This window comes from Lonchura striata, chromosome 1 (genome assembly GCF_050655825.1).
Source record: "Lonchura striata isolate lonStrDom1 chromosome 1, ASM5065582v1, whole genome shotgun sequence".
NCBI classification, from domain to species: Eukaryota; Metazoa; Chordata; class Aves; order Passeriformes; family Estrildidae; genus Lonchura; species Lonchura striata.
The window spans coordinates 33,408,897-33,420,639 of NC_140703.1; the positions used below are offsets into that span (position 1 = coordinate 33,408,897).

General features: G+C 40.5%; 1 protein-coding gene across 1 annotated transcript in view; it reads right to left on the bottom strand.

Moving 5' to 3' along the window:
- Positions 1-9,203, bottom strand: part of LOC110472329 (ovostatin) — a 29,510-nt gene extending 20,307 nt beyond the window's left edge. The window contains exons 1-11 of the mRNA XM_077781288.2: positions 9,004-9,203; positions 7,274-7,457; positions 6,458-6,614; positions 5,648-5,700; positions 5,136-5,156; positions 4,211-4,379; positions 3,465-3,549; positions 2,684-2,801; positions 1,949-2,069; positions 1,611-1,720; positions 613-771 (exon numbers count right to left, since the gene is read on the bottom strand). Coding sequence (XP_077637414.2) covers positions 613-771; positions 1,611-1,720; positions 1,949-2,069; positions 2,684-2,801; positions 3,465-3,549; positions 4,211-4,379; positions 5,136-5,156; positions 5,648-5,700; positions 6,458-6,614; positions 7,274-7,457; positions 9,004-9,164 — 1,338 coding nt within the window. The 5' untranslated portion in view covers positions 9,165-9,203. The remainder of the gene's footprint in view (positions 1-612; positions 772-1,610; positions 1,721-1,948; positions 2,070-2,683; positions 2,802-3,464; positions 3,550-4,210; positions 4,380-5,135; positions 5,157-5,647; positions 5,701-6,457; positions 6,615-7,273; positions 7,458-9,003) is intronic.
- Positions 9,204-11,743: the final 2,540 nt, after the last annotated feature.

Genomic DNA, 11,743 nt, shown 5'->3' on the forward strand with positions numbered 1-11,743 from the left:
GAGGCTGTTTAAGCCACGAACAAGAACTGGTATGAAAAATTTGTGTTTCACCAATGAAGAATGACCAGCCTTCTGGACATCTTTAGGCAACCAGATGCCTGTGGCACGTTGCAATAGGGAGGCTATTTCATGTTTTTTTCAAGCTTAGGATAGTTGCATACATTGCTGGGACTTACACTGATTTAGAATGGCATTGTTCTAAATGACACACTTTTTCTCAGCTCTTTCTATCATACCATAATAAATACAAGAATGATAACAGGCATGAGTTTGTGCCAGCAGAAATGCAGGGAAGCAGTCAACAGTAGTAAAAGGTGCTGGCATGCACCAAGGTTAGATGGGGAAGGCAGTGCAGGCTCTGAGGAAGGTCCTCTAATACACAGAATAAAGATAAGGAAGGTGAATGCAGAAAGAGCTTCTAAAGGTGAGGGAAAAGCAAAGTGGGACTGAAGATCACTACAACCCAAAACAACAGCTGGAGTGCAGTGTGCCTCTTCTCAGGCACTGGTGTTTTCTTATACAAGTTTCACAGAGTTTGCAGGTATTCCTTCTAAACCATCTCTCCTATGAAGTATTTATCCCTGAATTAGATTGTAGCCTGTGTTTACTTACTGTCAGCTTCAAACTGGGATCGAAGAAGTTGGATGTGTCAATAGAAAAAGCAGCAACACCATTTTTGTCTGTGGTATAGTTGGCCAGATAATCTCCGTTGAGCTCCAGCAGGACAGTGCTGCTGGCAACAGGTTCACCATCCATGTTTGTCACAGTGATCTGAACACAATGAATACCCAAGGGATTCAGAAACAAAATAAAGAACAACAAAAGAAAAGCTCTTTGCACTAGAGGACGGTCACCTAAACACTCAGGACAGCTGCAGGGAGTAGAAATCAAGAGTGAAATGTATTGAAGAGGCACATGCTCCCCAGTATTTTCAGGGAGCAGAAGTTCTACGGCAGGAAAATTCCCATCAGTGGGAAATTCCCATCAGTGAAGAATAAGCTATGTGTCACAAAGGGAGGAGAAATATTTATTGAAGACCATTGATTAACACACCTAAACAACCAGATGACTTCATGGCCACAAGCAGCCTGTGGAGCTCAGCAGAACCTTTTAACTCCTACATGTCTGTGCACACCCACAGTCTCCAATTGCCCGTCAGGATGATGTACAGGTCATCATCCTTTTTGTGCCTGGTTTATCCTGCATGTGTAGGTTGCTAAGAAATAGGAACATGCTCCAACATCTACACTGCTGTAAGTAAAAATCCCTGGGATTGCGTGATGCAACACAGGGTGAATTCTACCTTTAGTTTACACATAACCATTTCTGAAGAATTTTCTTGAAGACTCCTCTTCCCTACTCATATGACCTTCTACTTACTTTTTAGGCATCCTCTGACTATAGCAGAAAAGAGACCCTGACACACTGGGTGTGATACAATCCTCTTTTTTCTCTAGGAGTATCAAGAGAACTATACAGTCAATGTTATGCAGTGTTATTTTGGGAAGCTGACAGGACATTCAGGTGACAGCCATAAATGGGGCAACATGGAGATAATCGTGCTGGACCTCAGGGAGTTTGGGTCTACATATATTCTCCCCTGTACCTACCTCACCATGGTAAGGAATTCCCCTCTTGTAATAGGAATCTATATTCCTGAACTGCACTTGGTCATTTCCTTGGTTGACGGAAACATAGTCATAGGTCTTCATCTGGATACCTGTGAGACACAGCCAGTACAAAGGAGGAGAAACAGAAATCAGACATGGGCAGAAAGCTGTTCCTTTTGATAAATTGTATGGAGTAGTGATGCTCTGGAGGGAGAGCTATGCAAAGAAAACCATAATTGCTGCCTGTTTGCCACACAGATGGTGATGCAGGGGATTCCTCTGAGGAATATCCATGCATTAGCTTTAATCAGTTCCTCCCAACATCCACTTGGTGTTACCTGTCCCATTTTCAGTGACGATGCTTTCTATGTTGAGGCTGGCATACATCCTGGCATAGCTGCGGTAAAGCTGGAATTTTTTGATGGAGATGACAGAGTTGAGGCAGCCATCCTTTCCCAGCTGAAATAGCAGAACAAAGGGGAAAACCCATTTTTCTCAAGGTTTTCAAAATTGCTCCTCATTATGTATTAGTGCATCTCTGAAGAGCTCCCTGCCTACCTGACATTTCTTGCTCCCCAGCTCCCATCCCAGGTGACTGTTTCAATATTATTTACTCTAGCACCTGGAAACTTTTCTCCTTATCCCCTCTAGTCTTTTCTATGCTCATGCTCCTTCTTAAACCCATCTTGCATGATGCTTTTTCTCTGTGGCCACAGCACACTGAGTCTGAGCTAGTGGACAAATTACTCATTCATTTAATATTATGTCCTGAAAGACTCCCAGCAGAGTTCTGCTGATTAGATTTGGTACAAACACTGCCCCAGTGTTTCAGAAATTATTACAAGTTTACAGTTTCATAAGCTTCCCTCCTTCCTACTGATTCTTTCTGAGGGAAAATCAGTCTTTTAGTGAAATCTTTCAGCATTGCCTGTGGATAGTGAAAAAAACCACACCAAGGAGATTGTCTCTTTGGTTAATTAATTTCCCTTGGAAATTAATGAGGCCACTGAATACTGTGCTACATGTTGGGTAGTAAAGCTGACAGGGAAGACAGAACTTGTTATGTATCATACCAGTCCAGTGACAGCTTCACAGGTTTTTTCCCGGTTTTGTACACACAGTGGACTATAAAAGCGCTGTTGACACACATTAATTTGGGCGTTCCCTTGCACTGGCTGGCCATAAGTGTACCTAGGAGAGGAAGAAACATGACAATTCAATCATGTGGATTTAACACAAGACCTGCAAAAGTTGCAGAGCAATGCAGACTCTAAATCCTCTGCAGTATCCACAGCACAGACAGAAGAGCAGCTGGGAATTACTATCAGTCAGCCCTAGTAGAATTCCCTTCTGCTATTTTTTGGCTCTTTCTGCCATTTTGTAAAAAAACTCTGCTTCACCAGAGTTTTGGTGCAATCATTCTTTAAGGTCTGAAGCTGGAAAGCAGTGCTGGACTCAGGATATAATTCCCTGCAGCTTTTTCTCATTGGTACCTTACACAAGGCAGAACATATTGACCCTATTCACCCTTTTAGCTCCTGGCACTCCACACCTTGGCAGCACCACAGCCAGTAATTTTAATGATAGACGCTCATTTGCTGAGATAATAAAACACAACAGCTAGCAAGTAGGAAGTGCTTCATTTAGATACGCACAAACTCTCCTGGTTTTAATTCTGTTATGTAGCAGGAGAAGAGCTATCCTATTTTATATCATGAAAGTCATAGCTAAAGGAATTGCTCTAAGCCACATTCTGAGCCAGCAGCAGGACCTCTGCTCCCCAGCAGAGCCCACCATCCAATGCCTATACCATTTGTTGGACACAATTGTGCTGTCTTCAGCTCTGATACTTACGAGGCACAAACGTTCACCCTGACTTCTTCATCGAAGAAAGAAATTGTCTTTGGCCCAGTGGTTGTCACTTCAAATTTTGGCAGCACTGAGAATGTAACATGAATATGACTGATCAGCAATTGCATGCCATACACAGGTGTATGTGTGTATGTGTGTGTGTAAGACAGTAAAAAAAAAAAACAGTTGGCAAAAACATTTTAACCAGCAAGGGAGAGGAAATGGATTAAAAAAGCACCTATCTAGGAACTGGCTGTAGTATATTACAATGGAAAAAATAACCTACCATGATAAGATAAGTAACTTCTGTAAGATTAAATAATAATCAGATTAATATTTATAACAGTCACAGCAAAACCCATGGTAAAATCACTTTAATCTCTTTTCTTACAGAAAAATGAGTAATGCCAATGCCTCAAATTAGTTAAGCCCTGGAGAACAAAAGTTATTATGCAATCCAGTTGCAGTGAAGGAGAAAGGCAACAGATTAATGGAAATAACAAAATCAAATAGATTGCTGACACCACCTCTTGTCAACTTATCTTTTATTGCAGATCACCAGCAATAATGACAACATAGCTGGGAAAGGCCTGCTTCTCATGCACCAGTCCACCCAGCTCTCGCCATGCCTTTCTTTTCCAGGCATGATGTGGAGAATTCAAAAGACTTAAACTCTGCATTAGTAGCTTTTCTCTGACTTAGGCAGGGCCTCACTGCTAGTACAGGGTAGTTTATGAGCCTTTACTTACCATATTCCTCCACTCTGAAGGACTGGTACTCTTTTTCACCTGACTTTGTCTCCACAGTAATTCGGTAGGACCCCAGAATAGGCTCTGGGATTAGTGGAAAGGAAAGCTGGACGATTCCGTGATTCGATGTCACCTCCAGCCACTGGAAGATCTTGTTTTGATCTGGATCCTGGAAGAAAGAGATGCAGCAAAACCTTTATCACCACTTCTTGCCTTCTTTCAAGGCCTGTCTTCTAACAATGGCTAAATGAGTCACAGGCTAAGAGTGCTTTGGGGTTGATGATGTGTGCTCTGACTTTCCATCTCTGCTTGTGATTTAACAAACCTAAGTTTATGTTTAACTGGGAATTCGCTACACTGACAGATGGCCTCAGATCATTCAGAAACAGCTCCTGAGTGGGACACGTGTTGCATGTGGGATACAGGTTTCCTATCTAAAACACTCGTAGCATAAATCTTTCTGACTCAACTGCCTTTGTAAAGCAGGAATATTATGCTGGCCTCTTAGAAATGTGTGGAGATGCAGTGATGTGAAATGTGGTAGAAGATGATTCATTGTCAGCCCATCCCCATGAGAACATGGCATTTCAGAAAGTCACTATTCTTATATCTTTGTATAAGAATGAGGCTTTTTCACAAGTTATTTGCTGTAGTCCTCCCAAGGTACACCTGGACAGAACACTCCTGTTTGAACTCTAATGAAAGGCAGAGCAGCAACCCCACGACACCTCTGACTAACAGCTCCAGTTGTGCTGATTTCTTCTCCTCTGGTGCTGGTAGAGGATATTGCCACTGTTCAACCTCAAATCCATTGGCTTTAAATGGTGTGCTCTGGATGAATCTCCCTCAGCTGTTGACTCTATGGGAAATGAAGTACAGCCTTCCCAAAAGAACTTGTGCTTTAAATTAATGTTGTATCTCTTACCTCAATGATGATTCTGGGATACTGGAGGAGGGAATAAAGGGAGAGAAAAAACAATCATCAAAATGAAAATCTAACAGTGGAGGTTGATAAATACTAGAACATAAGGAAAACTGTGAACAGCTTTTTCTGGATAGAGAAGACTGGGCCAGGGAAACAATTTACAACTTATGCCTGTAATTAAAAAGATAATTTTTAAGAGGATAACCTGTTTGTGATTTTTTTCTGAAAAAATATCCAGTCTTTTTATACATATCTGGGACTACAAAATCTGTGTTCTGTGAGAGATTTCCACAAGTGCTTTCAGAGCCTTGCCCTCTACAAAGGCAGGGAAATGACGGAGTGCGAAGGTAAGGAGTTACAGCAAACATACAAAATACAAAAAATACAAAAATATAAATAATACCAGGAAGCCTATTCCAGGCCCTTCTTATTCAATATCTAAGAGAGAGAGTCTCAGTGAAGACGTACCTCAAGAGGGTACTTGAAAAATTTTGACTATAACTCACACTTACCATCTCCTGAACCGGTCTGAACTGGGTGTCCAAAGTGACCACACGAAACATCACTGAAAAAAAAAAAAAAAACAGGACAAAAAAGGATTACAGAATCAAAGGCTGGAAGAAACCTCAAGGACTGTCTAGCTCAACCATCAACCTGGCACCAAGTGTCAGATCTCCAAGTGTCACCTGCAGATGTCTCTATCTTTTATTTCATTAGCAGTGATAAATAATTTTCAATACACAGTTTTGACCAGGCTTTGTCGGAAATCTAAAGAGTGCCCAGAGAACATGAAAGGATTATGTTAGCCAGTCAAAAAAGAAAGCAAAAATTAATGTAAGCTGAAATATATTCAATTATTACCCCCTTGGACTAAAGTATAATTATGCTGAAGAGATAGCTAACTCCACCACAGCTAGTACCGTCATTTAAATATTGTGATGAAATCAGCCCTTTAAAATAGATCAACAGTTAAGGAGAAAGAGTTGTTGACAGAAAATGAGGTGCTCACTTCATTTTTATATTAACTTTATTAGCTTCAAACTTAATCTATTATTTTCTGAAATTTTAAGGATACTTTTTATGTGCCTCTCGTCAAGTAAACCTGACAGAACCCAAGATCCTGTAAAGGCAATTAACTAAGCACAAACACATGAATTCTACTACTTCATTGCACTGTTGTGAATTGGTTCTATTTTTCAATAACTTTGATGATCTCAAATTCAGATGAGATTTTTATTCCACAAGAGTAAGTTTCTGTCATCCTTGCCCCACCCTTTCACTCCATTTCTCACTTTTCTAGGTGACTCAAACCCTTCATCCACCTGTTTGTCCTGGCTTGTAGAGGGGTTTGTCCGTCTGGACGAAGACAGCACCATCCACATTCTGAATTGCCACTGATCTTCTCTCAGCTAAGTCAACTGTGGCACCTCTGGCTGAGAAGGAAATGAATGCCAGGGGATCAGAAGTAGCAGGAGGAACCTGGAGAGGAGCAAAACCCCAGAGGAAAAGTGGTAAACGAGACATGCTGAGGTTCCCAGATGCCCAGGGTTTTAAAGTAGTATACTGTCAGTTGAGTCATAAATAGCTTATGAAAAGTCATGGGAAGACCCACCTTTGTCAGTGAGATAATTTCTGGGAATTTCTGCTGTGGAAAGCCCATAATCTGTCATCAGGTAATAAGATTTGAAGTTGTGTTCTGTCCTATGCATTTCCCTACTTACATGCAGGTTGCCACAGCCATATATCTTTAATTTTGAAGTGTTTTCTCCTGATGCATTCTGGAAGACCTCACCCTGGGACTCTTTTTCTTGTGTGTACAGATTTGCAGCATCATGGGAAAAGGAATAACTGGGATCCATATAGAACCTATTATCTTGCTTGATACTTCTACAGTTCCATAAGGAGCATGCAACTGTGATAACAATCTAAAATTTTGCTCTATTCACTCTGGGAATGGAGATTGAAAGTCTTTCATTAGCTCCCTTCTACAGTCCACAGGTCTTTTTCCTGTTTTGTCAGCCTTTCCAAGAGTTTATCTTACTTTAAACACTTTTCTTTCTCTCACTGATAAGGAGAGTTGCAATCACAATTATTTCCAGCTATTAAACCCTCTTCAGTAGTTTCAAAAGAGAAAATACCTGGAACTCGCTGCACTTGAAGAAGTCATTCTCTGTCACGGGTTCCTCAAAGAGAGTCCTTTGGACACTGCCATATTCCAGGACAATGCTCATGGAGAGAGGCTCACTGAGGTTGTGTAACTGCACACAAGCCGTCTGTGGAGCATCGCTCCGCACAACCGATGGGACCAGCAGCACATACTGGCTGTAAGACCAATCACAAAATTCAGCCATGGAGGAAAGTCAGAGCAAACAGGAGAGGAAAATACCACCAAAGAGCCATAAGTGTGAAGGAAGACATGATCCAATGCTTGCTCAAACCAATGGAAGGATTTCAATTTCTTTCAATGGATTTTAGATAATATGCTAAGGAAGTACAAATGTGAACTTTTTAATCCCTCACAATTCTTTCTGAGCTAAGGGACTGCCATCATTCTGTGAAGTGTCTTACCCAGCATATACTGAACCTCTCAATTCCAAGTATTTACACAGCTCCAATTACTGAAGTGGCTAAAGCATAGCTGCATTTGTCCTCCCATGACCTAAGTGTGTACCTAAACCTCTGCAGCCTCCCATAAGGAGGAACAATATTTAGCTTCTTCTTGGGACTAATCACAAAAATACTAGTTAACAGTTGCAACAATCTTTAAATTTCTCATTCTCTGAATATCTCCTGAACTGACATGAGTCAATCCACTTAATGGGCAAGAAATGATCTTGCCTTTCCATTTTGCAGAAAATTCTAGGGAATGCTCAAGCTAATTTGTATGCTCAGTTCTGTTTCCACGTTCCTGTTTCCACGCTTCTCTCTGTGTTGTTTTCTTTGTTTCTTTCTTCCATTTAAGTTTTTTACTTATACTTTTCTTCTGTATAATTAGGGCAGCCTTCCTTCCCTGTAGTACTCCTCTGAAAAACATTCCTTCATATTTGCTATGTTTCTCTAAAACTCTGTTGCTGTCCAGCAGTTTGCTGCCCAAACTACTCTTTCTAAATAACATATGACAGAATTAATGAACTGGTTTTGTAGCACAACATGAATCACATAATCTTTCTTTCTAATCTTATCCTTTCCCTTTTTTTTCTCCCACAGCTTTGCCAGCTCATATTGCCTTTATTTTTATTTGTACTTGTCCAGTTCAGGCTGCATGAAATTCAAAGACCACAATTAAAAGTATTAAAATTAACAGTGTATTAGACGAAGCTAAGCTGCCTTTTTAGTGTTTTTCCTTTAGAATTTTTGAGAAGAGGGTTTAAGCTATAATGTTGGTATATTTTTGAATACTGTGGCTGAAATCTTCCATTTATATAAACTCATGGAGACTGACAGTGCTAATGTGAATGCTAATTTTACTGGGTTTGCCATTCAGCATGGTCTTAGTCCCAGCCACTGCCTGGCCTCTAGCACCTCCCATACACGGTTCTCTCTCTGTGCTGCTGATGCCTATCAATCCTAATTATTAGTATTACTTGTTAGTCTAGTCCTGAGTCTCCTTGACACTTTACCCATGCATATCACACTTCAGCTACTCAAGTTCCAGGTTTCTGTCATTCGCACTAGATTTCACAGCAGTTTCATGACAGAGAGCACCATTCTAAACCATCCTTCAATGACATCTACTTCCAAGTCAACACATTTAAAGATCTATGTCTCAAATATCCTGTTTCATATAGCAGTGTCCCAGAAGAAATAAGATGGTGGGAAATACAATAAAATATGTTATCATAAAGACACAGACTGTGTGACCACTTACGTTTCAGAAGACACGATGGGAAACCAGTTCAAGGACAGAATACCAAGAAGAATGCTTGACCACATGTCTGTGCATGAAGAAAGACTGATCTCAAGCTGACAGCCTGTCCTTGGTTTATAAATTGGCCTGAAATGGTGCTCCTCCTCTACGGCTTCAATCATAGTCTAACAAAAGATATTTACATAAAATTTGCATACGTTAAATTGCCTCACTACTGTCTGTTCTCACACTCTGTGAACTCCCAAGCAATAGCTTTGGAAAGCTCTCATATTTCACATAGCTTTATGAAGTATTGCAAGCCAAACCGGTTCCTGCCTATATGATTGTTTCATTGAAGCTTACCTCTTTGATTATCGTGTCATTGGCTGAAGATTCCTTAATGTTTCAACTTGTTAGTATTTGCCACTCCTTATTCTGCAAAGGTGTCCTGTAGACACATCACACAACAGAAATAATCATAATGCACTGCTTTTTCATGTCTGCATGGGAGCCAGGATGGGTAAAAATACACCAATACAGCTACAGCTGCATTCAGAATGGCACTAAAGCAAACTCCTAATGGTAATCTGTGTTTCATACTGTAGACACTAACATTTGGCAAGGAATGATGCTGGCTAGTGGTCTACCATTTTTGCCAGAGGTCAGGACAAGCATATTTCTAGGGAAAGCAATCTGATGGCATTACTTCATTTATTCACTCATCTGTCTGTCAGTATACCTTTTTCCCCTCATCCCTGCTCCCCCAGTTAAATGACTTGTTAGTCTGTTGGTGAATTTTGGTAAATCTGAGCAGTTTTAGAGTAATTAATATATAGAATCACAAAATAATTTAGATAGAAAGGGACTTCCTAACATTATGTGCTCAAATCTCTCATTTTAAGCAGGGATAACTTCAAAGTGGTCATGTTTTAAGTATCTGGAGAAACGAAGAGTCCACACCATTTCTGGACATCTGCTCCCATGCTTAACCATCCATGCTGTCAACACTTATTTTCCTTAAATCAGAATTTCCCAAGTTATAACCTGTGTCCATTTTTCTTGCCCTTTCACTGTGCACCTCCAGGAAGAATCTGCCTCTTTCTTCTCCATTATCCCACTTTACATTGTGGAAGACTGAAATTATGTGCCCACATAGCCTTTGTTTCTCTAGGATAACTTAAATTAGACTGTTTCCTTCTATAAGTTTGTCCCAGTCCCTGATCATCCCAGACCTTCCACTGGACTCCTTCAGTCTGTCAATGCCTTTCTTGTACTGGATGCAGAACTTTGTTGTGGTCTCCCAACCACTGAACAGAGGGGAAGAACCAGTTTCCTTGACGTGTTGGCTAAATGCTTGATAATACTACCAAGGAAACAAAATAATCTATAGTAATTGGGGATTGGATTCATATCCTTGCATAGGAAATGGAAAAAAGAGCCAATCTGAAACAAAATAAGGTAGGCCAAACAACAGCAGCCTCTAACTGCAGTCCTGGGGAAGTAACAGGCAATTTCCCTTCTACTTTGCCTTCTCAACCAAGCAGATAATGAATGGGAAGAGGAAGCTGAAAATACTCCAGGAGTAATTAGGAACAGGAAAAAGAGCTGGGGGCACTGAAAAAGGTGTTGAGCAATGTTGAGAGAGGGCATGGAGTTACTTCAGGTAAAGAATATGAGGAGGAAATGAGGACTACTGTAGTAATGTGGTGTAGAAATTGATGCGCGTCTGTTAAAAACCTGATTCTACCAATTTCAGCTTTGATGGTAAAATATGTTCTTTCAACCCTCTAGCTAATGATTCAGCCACACTTATTTACTATTAAATAATAAATATAATAATAAATTAAATTGCTCTTCCTATCAGCATAGCTGATGTTTAAAACTACCTGTGCCTCACCAGGTTACCTACTCATCTTTCCTAAAACCCTTCTGATGACCAAGATAGGACACAAAGGAAACTGACCCAGATGCTGCTGGAGCTATGGGAGTGACTATTCCCACTGTGTTACTAGTGGGAAATGTGACACAAAGCTTCCCGGAATGATGTGGCTGTAGCAATGCTGAGTGGCAGGTGTGTGGCGTGCAAAGAGGGCAGTCTACTATTAAAAGAAGCTGCTTGCATCAGTTAAAATGATGTCAGAAAACAGTTAACAGTATGCCATAGATATTTGCAGCTTTGAAGTGCTTCAGACCTCATTTCTTACTTTAAATAGGTGCTAAGTAACAGGCAAAAAGAATTAAGGAGGGAGGAGGAAACAGTAAACAACCCCAGGGTCCTGGTGTAAATTGCTTCAGAAGCTCACCCTTTATTGAAGTGCAGTGTGTCTTTAGCAGGATGGCCTTTAGCAGGAGGGCCTTCTTGTTAACAGCCAAACATGGAAAAGAAAAAGTGTTGGAAAAACTGAAACCCTGGAAGAATCTACATTCATAACAATTGAAAAGCACATGTTTCTCTGGAAACAAGGCACTGAATTCATTACTTTAGTGAAATTACTGATTCCAGAGGACCTCTTTGTATTGTAGCAACATTGTGGTAAGAACACATCAGTACTAAGACAGGCATAATTCTTCAGGTCGCACTGCAAGGAGAAAACTATTGCAGGTATCTTTGGTAGAAAGGGAAAAAGAAAAAAATTTCAGCTGTATGATTAAGAAATTAGAAGCCAGAGAAAATAAATCTAGAAGCACAGAGATCAGGATTCAACATGGAGAGATAATGAAGCTCACATTAAGCAGCAGTTATAAGACACACAGAAAGTTC